The sequence below is a fragment of the Leptopilina heterotoma genome, unplaced genomic scaffold (assembly GCF_015476425.1).
Source record: "Leptopilina heterotoma isolate Lh14 unplaced genomic scaffold, ASM1547642v1 Lhet_112, whole genome shotgun sequence".
Lineage (NCBI taxonomy): Eukaryota > Metazoa > Arthropoda > Insecta > Hymenoptera > Figitidae > Leptopilina > Leptopilina heterotoma.
In genome coordinates this window covers 278,495-299,729 of record NW_025110831.1, presented here as the reverse complement: position 1 = coordinate 299,729, position 21,235 = coordinate 278,495, and the positions used below count along the sequence as shown (strand labels likewise).

The 21,235-nt window shown below is 25.2% G+C and overlaps 3 protein-coding genes across 3 annotated transcripts; 1 reads left to right on the top strand and 2 right to left on the bottom strand.

Annotated features, from left to right (window-relative positions):
• The first annotated feature begins 1,240 nt into the window (after positions 1–1,240).
• Positions 1,241–6,343, top strand: LOC122504854 (homocysteine S-methyltransferase YbgG-like). The gene is made up of 2 exons (XM_043616152.1): positions 1,241–1,898; positions 5,488–6,343. Exons 1-2 carry the CDS (start codon positions 1,590–1,592, stop codon positions 6,133–6,135), a joined length of 957 nt encoding a protein of 318 aa, XP_043472087.1. The 5' UTR covers positions 1,241–1,589; the 3' UTR covers positions 6,136–6,343.
• A 46-nt stretch (positions 6,344–6,389) lies between these two features.
• LOC122504845 (leucine--tRNA ligase, cytoplasmic) lies at positions 6,390–13,673 on the bottom strand. The gene is made up of 10 exons (XM_043616139.1): positions 13,523–13,673; positions 10,104–11,838; positions 9,903–10,041; positions 9,554–9,824; positions 9,227–9,474; positions 8,874–9,108; positions 7,785–8,036; positions 7,261–7,476; positions 6,794–7,022; positions 6,390–6,692 (listed from the first exon to the last, which is right to left on the bottom strand). Exons 1-10 carry the CDS (start codon positions 13,523–13,525, stop codon positions 6,481–6,483), a joined length of 3,540 nt encoding a protein of 1,179 aa, XP_043472074.1. The 5' UTR covers positions 13,526–13,673; the 3' UTR covers positions 6,390–6,480.
• A 445-nt stretch (positions 13,674–14,118) lies between these two features.
• Positions 14,119–20,736, bottom strand: LOC122504986 (probable arginine--tRNA ligase, cytoplasmic). The gene is made up of 7 exons (XM_043616380.1): positions 20,576–20,736; positions 20,239–20,439; positions 19,718–19,940; positions 18,804–19,228; positions 18,589–18,730; positions 18,220–18,482; positions 14,119–15,003 (listed from the first exon to the last, which is right to left on the bottom strand). The coding sequence occupies exons 1-7, from the start codon at positions 20,621–20,623 to the stop codon at positions 14,236–14,238; spliced, it is 2,070 nt and encodes a 689-aa protein (XP_043472315.1). The 5' UTR covers positions 20,624–20,736; the 3' UTR covers positions 14,119–14,235.
• Between the last annotated feature and the right edge of the window lie 499 nt (positions 20,737–21,235).

The following is a 21,235-nucleotide window of genomic DNA, read 5'->3' as shown; positions in this document are numbered from 1 at the left end:
TTCTCAAGAATTTTTTAAAGATTTTTTTGAAAATAATTGAAATTTTGTCAAAAATTTTATTAAAATTCTTGAAAATAATTGAATTTCAGAGAAGAATTTTATTATTTATAAAAATAATTGAAATTTTAACAAGAATTTAAAAAAAAAATTTGAAAATAATTGAATTTTAGAGAAGAATTTTATTAAACTTTTTGAAAATAATTGAAATTTTGTCAAAAATTTTATTAAAATTCTTGAAAATAATTGAATTTTAGAGAAGAATTTTATTAAACTTTTTGAAAATAATTGAAATTTTGTCAAAAATTTTATTAAAATTCTTGAAAATAATTGAATTTCAGAGAAGAATTTTATTATTTATAAAGATAATTGAAATGTTAACTAGAATTTTTTTTTAATTTTTGAGTATAATTGAATTTTTGCAAATAATTTTATTACTTTCGAAAATAATTGAATTTCTGCAATCATTTGTAACTTTTTAAAAATTCAATTTTTTCAGTGTTTTTAAATAAAATTCTTTTCTATAAATCCATTATTTTTAATGATTAATTAAATATATATTTTAAAAAAATGAACTAATTTCAGAAGAATTTGAATAAATAAAATTTTTCAAAAGTCTATATTTTTTAAAATTTCTAATTAAATTAATTTAAATTTGAAATTTTACAAAATTTTAAATTGAAACCTTTTGAAGTTCATGTACTTACAAAAATAGTAAAAGTAATTTTTTTAAAATTCAATCAATTTTGAAATATTTAAGTAATATTAATCATTAAATAATTTCTAAGTAATAATTTTATTATAATTTTTCAACAATAAAGTTATTTAAAAAGAAATTATTGTCAGAAATAGAAAAATGTGAAGGTTTTTTTTTTATCTGAATTCGTGTTAATTTCATAGTTTATGAGGTAAACAAGAAAGACACAAAAATTAATAATGTAAATGAAAAATAAAACGCAATGAATTCTATAACATTGAATTAAAATTTTAGGATTACACTTTGATAAATATTTAAAAAAAAAGAAAAACTATTTTTGATTAGAAAAAGGTGAAAAAGGAGAAAAATCACCAAAAAATGAGGACTGTCTGTGATGCTTGTAAATCAATAAATTCTGAACAAAATTGTACAAAATGTAAACTATATTTTTGCTATAAATAAACATAAATTGATAAACAATGTATGAAAATATTTGCGCAACTAAAATTGATTTTCCAATATATAGAGCAACGATGTCGAAAAACAAAAGTTGAACGCGCTCGAAATATTTAATTTCCTTAATACACAAGAGCGATAAATTAATTAAAATATACAATCGTCTCGTCGTGATTTTCCTAGAATGACGCGAATTTATTAATATTATTATTTTATCGAAAATTATTGCTAAGCGGAGAATTGAACTTTGTAATAATAAAATGATCATTGTCAAAGGTCAGATGAAGGTGGAAAAGAATACGAATGTCTTATCTACAGAACGTTTTCATTTTTTTTCTTCTTCTTCTTTTTAAAAGAGAGTCCCTCTCAAAGCGTGTCAAATCGCGTATATCGGGAAGTTGAAATTTTATTACAATACTTTTCCGCAGTAGACCGAAAGATGTCAAGTGTGAAACTTCTCGACGGCGGTTTTTCAACGCAATTATCAAAGCATGTGGGCGAGAAAATTGACGGTGATCCATTATGGACGGCAAAATTTTTAGTTACCGATCCAATGTCCGTTTTATCAACGCATCTTGATTTTTTACGTGCCGGTTCTGATATTATTCAAACAAACACTTATCAAGCAACAATCACTGGCTTTGTCAAGTATTTGAATATATCGCGAAACGAGAGTCTTAAATTAATACACGATGCTGTGGATCTTGCTAAACGTGCTGTTTCTATTTTTAATGAGGAAAATGAATATGTAAATAAATTAAAAAATTATTTTAATAGCCATTTTTTAAAATATTTTTCAATAATTTTTTTTCTTTTGTTTTTCTCTGATGATAACCGTTATAGTTAAATTTTTCAAATATTTACTTTGTTTCTATCAGAAAAATTTTGAAACGAGAAAAAAATGAAAATAGATTTAGATATGAGATAAGAAATATAACAAAGAAGTCGTTTTTTGAAATAAAAAAAAATTTAAATTGAACTTTGAAGTAAAATAAGTCTGTGGAATTTTATTTAATAGAATAGGAAATTAGAAAAAAATTAAGTAAAGTAATTTTTAATTTCTTTTCAAGTTTAATTTAATTAAATTCATTAAAAAAAATGTTTAAAAATTTATTTGGCATTATTTATATTTTTCCAATAAATAATAGAAGAATTTCAGTTTATTTTAAAATTTTCTTAATTAACACCACCGAGTGATAGAATCAATTTTATAATTTAAAATAATAGAAAAATTACAAATTATATAGGTAAAAGTAAATATAAAAAAGGCAAAACAGAAATAAAAATTTTAAACTAAATAGAAAAAATTTCTAAAAATGAAATGAAAATTAATTAAAATTATTTTTTCTACTTTTATATTATTATACATATAAAATGAAAAAATATTAAAAATAACAAAAAATTGTTTCCATAAAACATCTAAAAGACAAAAAAAATTAAGGCCTACAAATAAATCCAAATTTTTTGTTACATTTTGTTATTGTCCTTAGTGGCCGTACTTTTTTCTAATTTCCTATTATATTAAATAAAATTCCAGAATTATTAAAATTCAAAGTGGAAGAACTTTCAAAAATATATCAAATAATTTGTTTAGATATATTTTAAAAAATTTTCTTAAAATACTGTATTATTTCTTTTGTTATATTTCCTTCTCTATTTATTAAATAATTATTTATTTATTTATTTACTCTATTATATAAACAATATTTGAAAACAAAAAAATGATATTAAAACCAAATTTTTTTTTTTGAATAAAGTATTTTTTAATATTTAATTTAATAAAGTAATTTTATAAAATAATTTAATAAATTTAATTTAATAAATAAAAATAAATAAATAAAAAAATAAAAAATTATAAAAAAATCATTTTTCAAATAAAAGACAGAACAAAAATAAAATTTCCAAATAAAAAACAGTAAACACTACAATTTGTTTAAATAAAAAATTTAATAAAAAGGAGAAATAAACAATTTTTGAATAACAAAGAAATTTTGTTTGCCAATTGTCGCATTAGTCAGATTTTCTATAAATAAATTTTTAAAGTCAACATTTTTATTTGATAATTTAAAATAAATATATTTTTTTTCAAAGACCTTTTTTTTCCTCGTTTTGACAAACTTTTCATGTTTTCGATAAAAATTTATCTCGTTTTGTCGATTTCTTTAGGTTATTGACTTTTCTTATTTCTTTGTCAAGTTATTTTTTCTTTTGAATAAATTTTCCTATTCACTGATAATTTATTCATGTACTTTCGAATTCTTTCCAGAAGCTTTTTTTTTGTTTGAAAGAAAATCTTTTTTTGCAAACTTAATTATTATTTATTATCATTATTAGAATTTTTTTATTATACTTTTTTATTATTATTATTTATTACTATTACCATTATTATAATTATACTTTATTATTATCCTTTTAATTGTAATTTTTTAGTAATTGAATTTAAATTATTAAATTAAATAATGATATCTTAAAAAAATGTGATTTAATAATTAAATTCAAAATAACAATTCTTTTGAAATTATATAAATATTTATAGACAATTTGGCATAAAATTTGCTTTGTTTTTCATTTGTAATTCTCGTTTATACACAAAGTAAATAAATAAATAAACGTATTGCATTTTAAAATAAAATTTTAATTTTTCGGAACTTTCCTTCCGAGTTCAAATTCAGGGTTGCCACAAAAATTTAATTTTGTTTTCCCCTGACTTTTTAGTTTTCACTGATTTCCAGACAAAATTTTGACTTTTTTCCTGATCCTAACGAAAATTCAATTAATTCAAAAAATTCTTGTTATAATGCTTTTAATATTCAAATATCTAAAATTTTAACTAAAATTCATTTTTAAATCAATTTTTATTAGAAAATTCTACGAGAATTCAATTATTTAAATAAAAAAGTAAATAATTTATTGAATAATTGAATATTTCTGAAAATTTATCCCTCATCAAGAATTTTATCACCAAATTTTTAAATAATTGAATTCTTTCGAAGAATTTTAATAAAATTTTTACGAGTAATTACTATTTTAGAGGAATTTGATTAAAATTTGATTAAAAATAATTGAAATTCTATGATGAGTTTGATTATTTATGAAAGTAAATGAATTCCTAAAAAGAATTTTATTATTTTATGAAAATAATGGAATTATTGCGAATAAATTTATAAAAAATTTGTAAATAATTGAATTCTTGTGAGATTTTTTTTATTTATGAAAATAATTTAAATTTTGACAAGAATTCTATTTAAATTTTTTGAAAATAATTGAGTTGCAGAGAAGAATTTTATTATTTATAAAGATAATTTAAATTTTGAAGAGAATTTTTAAAAATTTTTTAACATAATTGAATTTCTGCGAAGAATATTATTACTTTTGAAAATAATTGAATTGTAACTTCTCTAAAATTCAATTTTTTTTAGTGTTTTTAACTAAAATTCATTTTAAATCAATATTGTTATTAGTAAATTCTACTAGAATTCAATTATTTAAAATTTAAATACGAAATTATATAATTTATTAAATAATTGAATATTTCTTAAAATTTAATTCTCATAAAGAATTTTTTCATAAAATTTTTAAGTAATTGAATTTTGTCGACAAATTTTAATAAAATTTTTAAGAAAAATTACACTTTTAGAGGAATTTGATTAAAATTTTATTATCAAAATAATTGAAATTCTGCAATGAGTTTTATCTTTTATAAATATAATTCAATCTTTGTAAAAAGTTTTATTATTTATGAAAATAATTGATTGACTGCGTGAAATATTTTTTACTTATGAAAATAATTGAAATTTTACCAAGAATTCTATTCAAATTTTTGAAAATAATTGAATTTTGGAGAAGAATTTTATTATATTTATAAATATAATTGAAATTTTGGGCGAGAATTTAAAAAATTTCTTGAAAATAATTGAATTTCGGCGAAAAATTTTATTACTTTCAAAAATAATTGAATTTCTGTAATAATTTTTAATTTTTTCAAAGTTCAATTTTTTTAAATGTGTTTTTGACTAAAATTCTTTTATAAATTTCAGAAGAATTTGAATTATTAAAATTTTTTCAAAAATCTAAGTTCTTTAAAATTTCTAATTAAATTCATTCAGAATTGAAGTTTTATAAAATTCGTAATTTTCTTATGAATTTAAAAAATTTAATTTTTTCCAGTACATTTAATAAAAATTTCTGACTTTTCCCTGACCAATTCTACTTTCCCCGATTTTTCCCTAATATGTGTCAACCCTGAAATTATAGGAAAATAGTAAACCGAATATATATTTTTTAAAATAAAGAAATAATAAATATGACGAAAAAAAATGAACCTCTCATTTTTCCAGCATCAGACAAATCGAAAACCATTAATCGCGGGCTCATGTGGACCGTACGGAGCGGCACTTCACGACGCTTCGGAATACACTGGTGCCTATGCAAAAACCGTGACACTGGATAAATTAATAAATTGGCATCGACCACGAATTGAAACATTAATAAATGCCGGTGTCGATATGCTCGCATTGGAAACGATACCATGTGCAACTGAAGCCGATGCTCTGATCGAGCTACTTCGCGACTACCCGGAGACAAAAGCTTGGCTCGCCTTCTCATGTCGTGACGACGGTAAAAGTTTAGCCGATGGCTCAAATTTCAAAGAAACCGCGATACGTTGCTACAAGAAAGCCCTGCCTGGTCAAATTCTTGCAATTGGAGTCAATTGTATTGCACCAAAAGTCGTCACACCATTACTTCGCGGTATTAATAGCGACACGGATAGTAATTCTTTTATTCCCCTCATTGTTTATCCCAATAGCGGTGAGAAATATTCCGTTCCCGAAGGTTGGCGTTTCGAATGCAATACATTGCCGCCCGAGAATTTTGTTCACGAATGGCTCGATCTTGGCGTTCGTTATTTAGGCGGATGCTGTCGAACAAACGTCACGACAATTAAGAAAATCAAAACCGAAATCGACACCTACGTTAAATCGTAAAACACCGAAAAAAAATTTATTTTTAATTTACAAGAGAGAGAGAAAATATTTTGTTATACTCCGGAAAAATATCTGGAAATTTTCTGCTTTGAATTCCTTTGAAAATTTATTGTTATTAATAATAACAATAATATTAAAAAAAATCTCATTATGATGTAATTAGACTATTAGACTATAGTGATGTTAAATAAACCATTATCTCTCTGCCTTTAGTGTGTAAAATTATTTTCTTTTTATTAAGTAGACAAAAAGAATTTGTAAAATATTCTAATTCTTATTTTAAAAAAATCCTATCAGTCACTTTATCGATAAATAAGAAAAAAAAAATTAAACTTAACATTACCGTTAACTTTGCACTGAGTAATTGAGTTGTTTGCCAATATCGACAAATTTGCCCGGTTCACCTTCAACGAAGACGACGTCTTTATCCAAGTCCAGCTTGAAAGTGGCGTTATTTGTTAATTTCTTTTTGCCCTTCATGGGACTCGATGGATTTGGTATTGTCCTTGGACCGAGAATTGTATCTTCGAATCGTTGTAGAACAAGGGATGTCGTGTCTGCAAATAAAAGAGAAAATTAATTCAGATATAAATATATAAAAAGAAAAAAAAAGAGTCAAAAAACAATAAAAGTTAATTTCTATTTTCTAAATACTTACCTTCAATTCGTTTGTTTCCTTTGGCAATTTTAGAAATTACACTGGCCACACTATCGCCGTCGACAATTTTCACTGAGGTTGTAAATAAACCATTGCATGGTTCAGGATTTGAAATATTTACAAATATTCCTGGTTGTGTGGAAAAACTGATGTAAGGTGAACCAGGACAACATTCTTCTTTTGTTTTCTCAGGCGCTTCGTCCGTGTATTTCACTGCCACTGTGTCTAACTGAAAATAAAATTTTATTTTATTGAATTTGCACGAATTTATTTAAATAAATTAATTAAAATTTTTTTTCTAATTAAAAAAATTCTTCATGGTGACTAATAATAATTAGAAAAGAATCTAAAGTAACAAAAGTCGAAGAAAGAATTTAAAAGTTAAGAAATTCCAATTTTATCTAATTAAAAAATATTTTTTTACTTATTGGGGAATGTTATGTTTTAAAAAATATTAATTTACTTACATCCAAAGTATCGGCAATGTACTTCTTATTTTTCTCCAGTACATCCACTTCGTCAAAATCTAGAGTCAGCTGAAAAGCTTTAACTCCAATTGATTCAATTTTTTCCCTTGTCGCTTGAACAAACGGCATCACTTTTTTCATGTATTTCTTCAATTCAACTTCCGAATTCAATGCGGTTGAAATTACTTTATTCTCTGGCAATTTTCCTCCATTTTTCTACATAAAAATATAAATATAAATAAATAAAAAAAATTCTTATATTTTGATTTTTTTAACATATAATTCTTTTACTTTAATTTAAATTCTATAAATTTTAATTTTTTATTTAAAGAAATTAAATCTATTTTCAAATTAATTTTATAATTTATTTCAATTTTTGTAAAAAAAAAATTGTTGAGAAATAAAACTGACAATTTTCATTTCAAATTTATAACGAAACAGAGTAAAAATGTATAGAATTATTTACAGAAATTTAAATATGTTGAAGTTAAAATGAAAAAAATTGAAATTAAATGTTTCCTTACGTTGTAAAGATCTTTCATTGTTGTGAGGACGATACTTTGCCAGCGGGGGAAAGTTTTTGCCACCCAAATAGTTGCAATGTTTGGCTTTTCAATAATTATTTTCGTTTTATCCTTACTTTTTGGCGGGGTCATGTGACTTTTCAAAAATATTCTAAACGAATGCGCCGCGTCCATTAAATATTGCGATGATTTTATCAGAGTTTGTTTAATTTCCCCAGTTTTTGGCCATCTATTACATAAAGCACTGTTCGTCTGGAAAAAAATTTGAAATTTCCTTTTTATACTAAGATGCAAATCATATTTACTCGAAAATAAAATTAAATTCTACATAAATTACGAATTAAATATTAACAAAAAACGAAAAATTAAAAAAAATTGTATAGAAAATGTACAAACAGATGCAAATCTTGGTCAAATATTAAGTAGTAGAATTTATCACTCGGTAAAAGATAATATTAATTGTCAAGAAATTTATCAATCCTCCAAGTCAAATATTAAACAAATATTAAAAACTCAATTTAACGTTTCGACAGCCCTGCTGTCCTCATTAGAAAACGCAAATTAATTTAAATTTTGTGCGAACAACACAACCGGCTTAAGTTGACTATTAATTTCTTGACAATTAATAGATGCAAATCTTATTTACTCGAAAATAAAATTAAAATAAATATCAAATTCTAAACTAATTACGAATTAAATACTAACAAAAAACGAACAATTAAAAAATTTTATAGAAAATAAATAAAAATAATTTAAATAAAACTAAACAATTATTTTTAAATAAAATTGTTAATTTGCGATTAGAAAATATTACTAAATTGTTATTTACTCTTTTTTTACTGCCAATTGTAATTACTTAGATTATTAATAAAATTTTATGAATAATTCATAATATAATAATGCAATCAAATTGTATATAGCCAGTGATTGTAATCAATAATCCTGGTCACTACAATCAACTGCTAATATAATTGTAACTGTAAATACCAATATTGAAAATATTGGTAACTGCAAAAAGCAGATTTTGTCTTTTCAATTTTTCAAAGAAAACCTTTTTTCTGAAAGAAAAATATGATTAAAAATACATACCTTTCCAATTAGCTTCCAAATGTGTTCCGCGACGTGAGGACAAATCGGCAAAATAAGAACCAATTGCATTTCAATATATCTCATGATCAGTTGACAATTTACTTTATCTGCGGCACTTAGTTGCAAATATTTGTCCCTTGCAGCTTGAAGTTCGAAGAATCCGGTTCTTAAAGCTTCTTTATACAACATTTTTGCGTAATTTTCTCCAGTTTCTTGAATTTTCAGATTTATTTCACTGTAAAGAAAAATAATAGTTAGTTACTACAACAACAATAATAATAATAATAATAATAATAACAATAATAATAATAAAATATATATAGTATAAGAAATAATAGATTTTTTAAATTTACCTTTGGAACACTTCATCATGGAAAGTATTCGGTGGTCCTTGTCTGAATGTTTCTTTCGTTTCCATCACTTCTTTCACCCATTCGATGAAAGTGTAGAGTCTCAAGATTCCCGCATCAGCCATTGATTCGACAAAATTAGCATCTTCTATCGAGTCACCAGCATCGGCGAGACAAAATCGTGTACCGTCAGCTGAGAATTTTTTAATTGACTCTGACAGTGTCAAAAAATTACCATCTGATTTCGCCATCTAAAAAATGGTAATTTATAGAAAATATTAAGAAACTTTTAAAAATTTGGAAGGTAGTTATTTTTAAACAAAAACCAACCTTTGATGAATTTAGAAGTAAATGTCCATTCGCACGAATAGCTTGTGGCCATAGATCGGGTTGGTTCGGCCACATTGCTGTATGATTGTAAAGATAAAACGTAAGATGATTTTGCACCAAATCTTTACCAGATACACGAAGATCAACTGGATACCAATATTGAAATTCCGCTCTTAATACACGTAGTGCGTCTTTTTTAATTGTTGTTTTTGGATACTTTGCATCCTTGAAGAAAATATAATCCCAAACATCGCGTGTCATTTGTGCCGGTCTTTAAGAAAATCGTTAACATTTTTTTTTTATAAAGAGAAATAAAAGTAAATGAGGAAATTAAGATTTTGATACTCACTTTATTCCAAGATAATTTCGTTTGTTTCCCTTGAAAGTATTGCCTTGAAGGTAGTGCGCAACAGTGTAGTAAGCCATGTAAATGGTCGAATCGGAAAGAGATTCAATTAGCCATTCCTCCTCCCAAGGAAGACGAGTTCCTGAAAAATGTAAATTTTTTGTAAGAACGGTGTTTATTCCAAAAAGAAAATATAAAACTTACCAAGTCCATAGGTTCGTGAGCAGGCGTATTCGTGCAACCAATTGAGGCAATGTGTAAAATTTCTCTTCACTTCTTCGTGAAATGTTTCGACATTAGCCAGAGCCTTCTCTGTCTCGGCTTTCCATTTCGGTTCGCCATAGTTGAGATACCATTGATTACAAAGTGCCACAACACACTCATCACCAGATCTTGATGTTACTGTCTTCTCCGGTTCGTAATAGAGAACGGCGGTTTTCTTCTCAATCAAATCGTTTTGCAGTGTTTTCTTAACGTCCTGCACCTTCTTTCCTTTATGTGGACCAACTAAAAGTACACCATCATAAAATCCTTTTAGATAAACCATCTCCTTTGCCTCGTTCAACTTAATACGATCGTTTTGCGATTGAATTTTCAATTGATTGTACACTGTCACGGCGGACAAATTTCCAAATTCAGGTACTTCGATTATTGGTATCGGCTCAAATGGCAAGACCATTTCGTCCTTGATTCCATATTTTTCACGGAATGGTTGCTTCTTCTTGAGATCGACAAGCGCTGCGTAATCGTCGGGAGAATCACTTGGTACTGATGTGACAATTCCGGTTCCCTTGTCCTCCTTGATGGTCAACATTGGCAGGGTGTAAATAATTTTATTCGATGTTAATGGTGCCTCGAGGGATAGACCCATAATGTCCTGTCCTGTCAATTCAGTGATGATGTCAATTTTACCCTCCGTCTTGAAGAATTCCTGGTATGCCATATTGCGTGCGGCTCTTTCCGTCGAGATGAATATATCATCATTGGCCAAAGTATAGGCGATGTAACGCATTTCGGGATGAACCCAACAATTCGTTTGACCGTACATTGTTTCCGGTCGGAGGGTAGCAGCCACTAGGAAGACATTTTTCCCCGCGAGAGTCGATAATTTTTGTGGAAACGGTGCGAGGAGTTTCATTTTAATCAAAGTGTACTCCTGGGGTCCAACTCCTTCACCACTGCCACGATCGTGGTCCATACAAGGTTGTTGATCCTTGGGCGAATAAATTGAATGTCTCTTGCCGTATTTAATTTTATTTCTCTCCTTGAGATGTTGATATTGCCAGCGGACGAATGAATCGAAAAAGGGATTAACGTCAGTTGTGATGAAAGTTCGTCGCCAATCGACAGCGAGACCTAGAGAACGTAGATCTTCAACTGCCAATGGTGGGAAATATTCGAGCCAATAATTTTCGTCGGCAAATTTAGAAATTTCCTCGTCGGCTAAACCAAGACTGCGCATTATTTGCCATTGATACTTGAGACCACCGGATTTTGCGACAGCTTTACTTTTTTTACCCTTACTCTTATCCTTGATGACAACCTCATCATCAGGATCAGCTTTGTCAATTACTGCTTCCTCTTTTGGAAATTGAGGTGGATTACCGTAGAGTTCAATTTCGCGTTTTAATTTATCGGCACACGCTTTTATTGGCATACCGGTACAATGAAAACCAAATGGAAATAGACAATGTTTACCGAGAAGGCGCTGATAGCGAACGGCAAATTCACATTTTGAGAGGGAAAACGAGTGGCCCAAATGAAGACGACCATTCATATAGGGAAATGGAAATGTGACAAAAAATTTTGAATTCGGATCTCTACCATCTGGTGGCAGGGCATTTTGTTGAAAAACTTTTCCATCTTCCCAATAGGCTTGTACCTTTTTCTCAATATCTTGAAGATATTCAACTTTGAATGTTCCTTTTCTTTCCGTACCCTAAAAATGTAAATTTTCACTTGTATTTCAAAATGGCGACTAAAATTTAAAGAATAACTAACAAGAAAATTTCATTTTCAGATTTAGAGAGATTTAAGAAACTTTAGGAACCGTTAAAACTATATTTAATGTCAGATTTTTAAAAAATAGAATTCGTTTTGTTTTTAAAACCTAAACCTAAAGAAGAACTTTGGGAAAAAAAAAAAGTTCCTTTGAGAACTTTGGGTTGCAAAAATAAAATTTTACCTAAGATTAAAAAATTCAAAATGGCAACTACTATTAAGATTTTTGCTATTTTCGGACATTTTGTTAAATTTTTTAGAAAATAATTGAATTCTTGCGAACGATTTTATTAGAATTTTTAAAAATAATTGAATTTCCAAGAAGAAAATTATTATTTTTAAAAATAATTGAATTCTTGTAATGAATATTGTTATTTATGAAAGTAATTGACTTCTGTTAATACCTCAAAATAATTGAATTTTTGGGAATAATTTTGTTATTTATCTTTAATAATTGAATTCTTTCGAAGAATTATTTATTTAAATAATTTAATTCTTGGGAAGTATTTTATTAAAATCTAAAAGAATAATTGAACTATTTTAAAAAAAATTAACTTAAATTATATTTAAAATAATTGATTTCTTTCAAACAATTTTCTTAAAATATCTGAAAATAATTGAATTCCTGTGAAAAATTCTAATATTTTTGTAAATAATTGAATTCTTCCGAAGAATTTTAAAAAACATTTTTTTAAATAATTGATTTTTTCGAGAAATTGAAATTAAATTTGTAAGATTAATTACAGTTTTTGAACAATTCCTGTAAAGTTTTTAAAAATAATTAAAATCTTGCGATGAATTTTATTATTTAAGAAAATAATTGAGTAATAGCTAAGAATTTTATTAAAATTTTCAAAAATAATTGAATTATTACGAAAAATTTTATTAAAATGTTCAACAAGAATTGAATTTCTGTGAAAAATTTTGTTATTTTTAAAAATAATTGAATTCTTCATAAGAATTTTATAAACATTGTTTTAAGTAATTAATTTTTTCGAAATATAATAAATAATATGAAAATTTTATTTTAAATAATTGAATTCTTGTGGAAAACTTTATTTGTGAAAATAATTGAAACTCTTCGATGAGTTCTATTATTTATGAAAATAATTGAATTCTTGCTTAGAATTTTATCAAAAAATTTTTTTTTTAAATTGAATTTCCATGAAAAATATTATTATTAGTGAAAGTAATTGAATTATTGCGAAGAATTGTATAAAAATGTTGTTAAATAATTGATTTTTTCCAAATTTTGTTGAAAATGCTATTATAAATTAATTGAATTCCTGTGGAAATTTTATTATTTAGTCTTTGAGAGAAATAAAATTTACGAGAAAAAATATGTTCAGACAATTTTTGTTCACAATCGTTTTCACAAAAAGGAAATTTACCAATTTTTCCAATAATGATTATTTCTGAATATTAAAACAAAATTTTTAATTGATATTCAATTTTTCAATCAAATGTCATCATTCATTATTTCCATTTATTCCAGCTGTGTTTTTGAGGTTAAGATTTAGAATATTTTTGTTTGATTAAAAATCTCTGAATGTAAAGACTCCCCTTTATCATTTATTCTTACACAACTAGAAAAGAAAGTCATATAAATGAAATTTACATACCATTTTAATTTTCCTTCACTTTTCCTTATGCACAATATTAAAACACTTTTCACAAATTACAAAACGAAAAAATTCAGACTACACGTGAAAAACCAACACCGACTTTCTTTCCAACAGTGGAACAGTGACTTCGAGCATTATTCAAAATTCCCTAGCATTTCACTAGAGAAATCTCTTAGCCAATGAGAACGAAGTGTCTGTTGATGTAACGTTTCTATTGGTTGACTGTTTTCAGTCCACGCGGAAAACTTAAGCTTGATTTACAGGGCATTTTTATTTCGTCTGCTTAAAGCCTAGTTCACAAGATCAGTTCTTATGGTTCTTATTCAGAATGGCGGGAGATTTGAAACTAATTCTTTAGATTTTTTTAGTAATCGGATTAATTTTTAAATCTGCAATTTCTTTTCTAAAATTCAAAGTAGATACTTTTCTTTTAAATAATTTTTTTCTTTATACTATTTCTATAAAATTTAGTAAATTGATTTTTTCTTTATTACAACAAATTTTTATCTTCTTTTTTTGTCATTCAAAACATTTTTTTCTTCTTTTCTCTCCCTACACTCCTCATTAATTCTATTATTCAATTTATCAACAAATAAAAATTTTGCCAAATAATTTATTGTAAATAATTCGCCAACAAAACGAATTCAAATAGAAAAAAAAGCATAAATTAAAAACGGAAACAAATTTTTTTTCTTTGAGTAGAAAAATATTCACATTTTCTCAACTGGTTTCAGTCCCAATAGTGAGAAGCATTGTTCTAAAATCATTGCCGTCGCTTCAGTGAGTAAAAGTCGTCCCATATTTATTTTCACAATTTCCCCAGCCTTATTCTTCTCAACACAATAGCATTTATCGTAAAATTCCGTGAAGGCACACGCGATCTCGTAACAATATTCACACAATGAATGTAGACACAAATCATTAGTGATTTTAAAGAGAATATCGGGAAATCGTAAAAGTATTTTACCCAATTTCCATTCCTTCTCATGCTCCAATGTTATTGCTGTTGTTTCAACGGTATTTTTCAATTGTTCACGCGTTACATTTGCAGTGCGTGCAATTGAACGAATTCGCGTTAATGCATAAAGTAAATAAACAGCAGTATTACCTTTGTCCTCCAACATTTTGTCGAATGAAAAAACATACTCCAAATTACGATTATGACAGAGATCGGCGTATTTAATGCAACCATAGGCAATTGATTCTTGTGCCAATTGCAATTCTTCGGGTGTTAAAATTTTATCGCGTTCCTTTTCCTTCAATTTTTGGAGGGCACGATTCAAACCCTCGTCAAGTAACTCGCTGAGTTTCACTGTTTCACCTGAACGTGTTTTGAATTTTTTCTTATCCTCGCCGAGAACAACGCCAAAGCCCACGTGACTCATACGATGTCGAGATGTTAATATTGAACTTCTCTTTGCGCAACTCTCGATCGTTTGAAAATGCACCGATTGTCCTGCGTCCGTCACGTAAATTAACTGCAAAACAAAAATTGATTTTATTTTAAACATTTAAATTAAAAATAAAATTAACAAAATTAAAAAAATCTAATTTTGTTTTTTCCTCATTTTCAGAGAAAAATTTCACCTTTTTTTCTGACCCTATATTCTGATTCACTTTAAAAATTATTAGATACTAAAAAAAAAATGTTACATTTATTTACAAAATTCTTCAAAAGTAAAATTATTCAAAAAATTCAATTATTTTGAAAAATAACAAAATTTTTTACACAAATTCAATTCATTTTAAACATTTTAATAAGATTTTCAGCAATAATTCAATTATTTACATAAATAATTCTTGGGTAGAATTCAATTCTGTCGATAATTAATTCTTTGTAAAATTCAATTATTTTCATAAATAACAATATTCATTACAAGAATTCAATTATTTTTAAAAGTAATGAATTTCTTCTTGGAAATTCAATTATTTAAAAAAATTCTAATAAAATCGTTTGCAAGAATTCAATTATTATTTTCATAAACAATAAAATGCTTCTCAGGAATTCAATTATTTTTAAAAATTTTAATAAAATTCTTAGCAATTGTTCAATTAGTTAAAGAAATGATTTTTTTTAAAATTCCTTGGAAGAATTCAATTATTCTGATAAAGAACAAATTTTTTCACAGAAATTCAATTCTTTTTAAACATTTCAATAAAATTCTTCGCAATAATTCAATTATTTTTCATAAATATGAAAATTCTTCTCAGAAATTCAATTATTTTTAAAAATTTTAATAAAATTCTTAGCAACTATTCGATTATTTTTCATAAATAATACAATTCATCGCAGGATTTTAATTATTTTTAATACAATTTTACAGGAATTGCTAAAAAAAAATGTAATTAATCTTCAAAATTTAATTTGAATTCCTCGACAAAAAAATTATTTACAAAAATATTAGTTTAATAAAATTCTTCCCCAGAATTGAATTATTTACATAAATAATTCTTCGAAAGAATTCAATTATAACGATAAATAACAAAATTATTCCAGAAAATTCAATTATTTTGAGGCATTTTAATAAAATTCTTTGCAAAATTCAATTATTTTCATAAATAATAAAAGTTTTCATAGGATTTCAATTATTTTTAATACAATTTTAAATGAATTCCTCGAAAAATTTAATTATTTTCAAAAATTTTCTGTAAGAATTCAATTACATTTTACAAATAATGAAATTCTTGGCTGAAATAAAAAAAATTTTCAAAATCTACTCTGTTAATAAAATTTCTTAAAAGAATTCAATTATTTAAAAAAAATTTAAAATTCGTTAAAAGAATTCAATTATTTTTATAAATAATAATAATATTCTTCACAAAATTTCAATTATTTTCAAAAATTTTAAAAAGAAATTCTTGTCAACGCAACATTTCAATTATCTTTATAAATAGCAAAATTCTTCGCCGAAATTCAATTACTTTTAGGAATTTTAATAAAAATAATTGCAAAATACAATTATTTTTATAAATAATATTCATGACACAAATTCAATTATTTTTAAAATTAATAAAATTCTTCGCATAAATTCAATTATTTTCATAAATCATAATATTCTTCATTAGATTTAAATTATTTAAAAAAATGTAATAAAAATTCGTTGCAAGAATTCAATAATTTTCTAAAATAATAAAATTCATGTTCATGTTTTATAATAATTACCGAGTGATAATTATAAATAAATCTACTTTTATTTGAAAGTTCTAAGAAAAATAAATTATTTAAATACAAGAATAAATAATTTATTGAATAACTGAATGTTTCTTAAAACTGAATTCTCATAAAGAATTTGATCAACAAATTTTTAAATAATTGAATTTTGTCGACGAACTTAAATAAAAATTTTAAGAATATTTACATTTTTAGAGGAATTCGATTAAAATTTTATAAAACATAATTGAAATTCTGCAATGAGTTTTATTATTTATGAAAATAATTGAATTTTTGCAAAGAACTTTATTAAAATTCTCAAAAATAATAAAATAATAATAAAAAAAATCATTACAAAAATTGAATTATATTTTGAAAAATCTAAATAAAATTCTTGGCGAGTATTAAATTATTTTCATAAATATCAAAATTTTCGCAGAAATTCAATTATTTTCAGAAGTTTTAATAAAACTTTTTCGTTGGAATTCAATTATTTTTAATACAATTTGTAAAAAATTTTTCGATAAGATTGGATTATTTTAAAAATTTTAATGAAATTCTTCGAAGGAATTCAATTATTCTTATATTCGTAAGAATTTCGATATAATTCTTTAAAAGAATTAAATAAGTTTCAATACAATTTTAATTGAATTCTATAAAAGAGTTAAAAATTTTTTTAAATAATTGAATTTTCGGGAAGAATTTTATCAAAAAAATTCTTAAATAATTGAATTCTTTTGGCGCATTTTAATAAAAAATTTTAAGAATAATTTCATTTTTAGAGGAATTTTATTAAAATTTTATTAAAAATAATTTATGTAAAAAAAATTATCTATGAAAATAGATATTTAATGAAAATAGAAATTATTGCGAAGAAATTTATAAAAAAATTTGTAAATAATTGAATTCCTGTGAAATTTTCATTGTTTATGAAAAATAATTGAATGTTTGCGTAGAATTTTATCAACATTTTTTTTTTAAATAATTGAATTCTTTTCAAAAATTTTATTAAATTAGTAGATATTGAAAATCATTGAATTAAGGAAAAATTTTTGAAAATAATTGAAATTTTTCCAAGAATTTTATTAAAATTTTTTTTAAATAATTGAATTTCTCCAATCATTTTTAATTTCCCCAAAATTCAATTTTTTTTAGTGTTTTTGACTAAAATTCTTCTATAAATCCATTATTATTAATAACTTATTAAATAAATTTATATTAAAAAATTAAACTAACTTCAAAAAAATTTTGAATTATTAAAATTTTTCAAAAATCTAATTTCTTTAAAAAGAAATCATTGTCAAAAATAGAAAAGATTGAAGGTTTTCTATTAGAATTCGTGGTGAATTCATAGTTTATGTGTCAAACAAAAAAGTCACAAAAATTCAGAATTTTCTTAGGAATTCTGAATTCAAAATTCTATTTTTGATTCTTTCCAGTACTTTTAATAAAAATCCCTGTTTTTTCCCTGACCTGTGTCAGGGAAAAAATAAAAAATGATAAAATTCCTGATAAAATTCTATCCATTTTAAAAATTAATTACCCAGTCGCCTCTTTCTTCCTCGATACGTTGTTTAATTGCTGCCATGTCAGATGTGTCGTACGTAAAACCGCCGTCGGATTTCACGATTGTCAAAGGAATTCCAGAACCAGGATTTTCGCCCCACATTATTTTTCGACCCTCATCTTCTTCGAGGAATCCCCTTATTTCCAATTCCTTGACAAGTGTCTCCATTCGTTTCTGATAGAAAGATTCGCCCCTTTCCGTTAAACGAATATCCAATCGTGAATAAAGATTCTGAAATTCTTTACATTCAAAAAAATTATTACTCCACTCGGACGTTAAAAATTTAATTAGTTTCAATAAAAAAGAATTCTTTTCTAATTTACAAAATCAAAAAAGTTCACTCACCTTTTCTAGAGACGTCACAAATTAATTGCCAAGCTTTAATAATGTCAGGATCGAAAGCCTGAAGTTTCACGACGCAATTATAGGCCCTAACTTTGAATTCCTGTTCTTCATCGAATCTTTTCTTCGATTCTTTATAAAAACTCTAGAAGCAAAAAGAAAAAATTCAATGAAAATAAAATAAAATAAAAGGTAAGAATAAAAATATAATTTTCTACCTGTAAATCTGAAATTGGAGGCGAAACATTCAAATAATTGGGGAATTTGTCCTGTAAATGGGCGATTAACATTCCAAATTGTGTTCCCCAGTCGCCAATGTGATTGATACGTAACACATCGTGACCTAAATATTCCAAAAGACGAGCAATACTATCGCCGATAATTGTCGATCGCAAATGACCAACGTGCATTTCTTTTGCGATATTTGGACTCGAGAAATCGATGACAACCTTCTTTTTACGGCAATTTGGCGCTAAAACTTTGCCAACTTTTACAAGATTCGTTAACGATGTGATGCCATAGTCACGTTTTAAAAAGATATTTATGAATCCAGCTTTAGCGATTTCTAATTTTTCAATGAGTGGCGAGGACGAGCATTTCGCTACTATTTCATTGGCGATTTCCTGCGGAGATAATTTTTTACCTGAAACAGACAAAAACTTTCAATTAACAAAAACACTTTCAAAAAACTCGTTTAAAAAATAAATAAATAAATAATTTTTACTGCAAATTTTGAAATTAATTGAATTTTATGAAGAATTCAATTATTTGCACTAATGTAAATAAAATTCTTTGCAAAAAGTCAATTTAGAAATAAAAAAAATTTTCGTAAAAAAATTCAATTATTTTTATATAAATAATATTTTTATCAGAATATCACTTATTTTCAATTCCATTCACCAATTCTGGTCCTGAACTATTACTAGAACCGTTCTAATTAATATCTGGGTCATAAAAATTAATTTATATTAAAATTTAATAAAAAATAACCACAGCCGATAATCAGCAGAAGATGAAAAATTATTTTTTGAGCAAACTTTGTCCTCTGTTTTTTAACAACTGTAAGTCAAAAAATTTTTTACTGGTCCTAGTTAAAATAATAAAGTTGAAAGTAAAAGGGGAAAAATTATACCTTGTTCCTCAAGAAGCTTTCGAAGAGCCATAACGCTGTTACATTGATAATCTCCGAATTTCGGATTACCAGCTGGTGCAATGACAATTGGCGGGTCCGGAATTTCAGGAAATGCCGCATTAATCGCCTTTTCGAAAATATTATTAAGCTCCTCGGAAATGCTTATTAACACATTCATATTTGATCCTGACGATGAACTATTTCCTCTGTATGATTCAACTGCCTAAAAACAAAGAAATAAATAAGTAAATAACGAAATAAATAAATAACCAAAGAAATAAATAACAAAACAAAGAAAAAAGTAAATAAAGAAATCTTTACAATTTATTAAAAAAATAATTGAATTGTTTTGAAGATAATTAATTGTTTTTTAAAATTTTATCAAAACTGTTGAAAATAATTTAGTTATATTCAAAATTTTTAAAAATAATTTAATTTAATTTTGAAAATAAAAAATTTTGTAATTTGCATATAAAGGAAAATAAATAAAAATGTAATAATTAAAAAAATGCATAACTCACCCGCACTAAAATTGCGACACGATGTTTTAATTTCGCATTTTCTTGTTGTAATTTTTCAACTTCTCCAGTGAGATTATCTTTTAAATCTTCTATTTGATGAGACAATTTTGATGAATCATTCTTGAGTTTTTTTGCCACATTCTCAGCTAATAAACTATTGATACTAGCGATCTCTTTTTTTAAAATTTCAATTTCATTTTCCTGGTTTTTTGCAAAACATAAAAAACAAGAAATAAATATACATAACCTCAAAAATTTATGGAACAAGTATTTTCAAAAATTTGACACATCTCAAATATATAATTCTTTTGTACAAAAATTAGTAAATATTTCTTACCGCAGCTTCAGCACGTTTCTGAAAACTTTCTAAATTCGAAACAGACATAACTTGCTTGTATTTTTTTTGCTGAAAATCCGGGATAAAAATCACGTGCAGCACAACAAAATATGTTACAAATTGGAGCCGACTTCGAATTTAAAACAGGGATGTGTAGTAAATATTCTTGTTACGTAAATATATTACGAAGATTACGAATAAAATTACGATTTTATCAGAGATGGGTAACTCTGATTTAAAAAAATCTCCTAACAACTGCGCTTGCGCCGCTTTAAATTTCTCATTGGTAGAAAAACCCGCGATTATTTGAAAAAAAAATTTTTTATTTTTATTTTTTATTATTGGGTCATTCCATTGAAAACCGTCCAGAGACATTTAGAATAATTGAATGTTTGTGTGGCATTTCATTAAATTTTTTTTGGAAATAATTGAATTCCTAAAAAGCATTTTATTATTTTTGTAAATAATTGAATTCTTTCAAAGAGTTTTAAAAAACATTTTCTTTAAATAATTGATATATTTTCGAGGAATTGAAATTAAATTTTTAAGAATAATTACATTTTTCGAGCAATTCCTGTAAAATTGTATTAAAAATAATTAAAATCCTGCGATGAATTTTATTATTTATGAAAATAATTGAATAGTTGCAAAGAATTTTAT

Coding starts and splice junctions, on each gene's coding strand:
- LOC122504854 (XM_043616152.1), top strand. CDS start 1,590: ATGTCAAGTGTGAAACTTCTCGACGGCGGTTTTTCAACGCAATTATCA. Junction 1,899..5,487: donor TTAATGAGGAAAATGAATAT/GTAAATAAATTA, acceptor TCATTTTTCCAG/CATCAGACAAATCGAAAACC.
- LOC122504845 (XM_043616139.1), bottom strand. Junction 9,475..9,553: donor TACTTCTAAATTCATCAAAG/GTTGGTTTTTGT, acceptor ACCATTTTTTAG/ATGGCGAAATCAGATGGTAA. Junction 7,023..7,260: donor ACATTGCCGATACTTTGGAT/GTAAGTAAATTA, acceptor TTTTATTTTCAG/TTAGACACAGTGGCAGTGAA.
- LOC122504986 (XM_043616380.1), bottom strand. CDS start 20,623: ATGTCTGTTTCGAATTTAGAAAGTTTTCAGAAACGTGCTGAAGCTGCG. Junction 20,440..20,575: donor AGAAACGTGCTGAAGCTGCG/GTAAGAAATATT, acceptor GCAAAAAACCAG/GAAAATGAAATTGAAATTTT. Junction 18,731..18,803: donor CTCCAATTTCAGATTTACAG/GTAGAAAATTAT, acceptor TTTTGCTTCTAG/AGTTTTTATAAAGAATCGAA.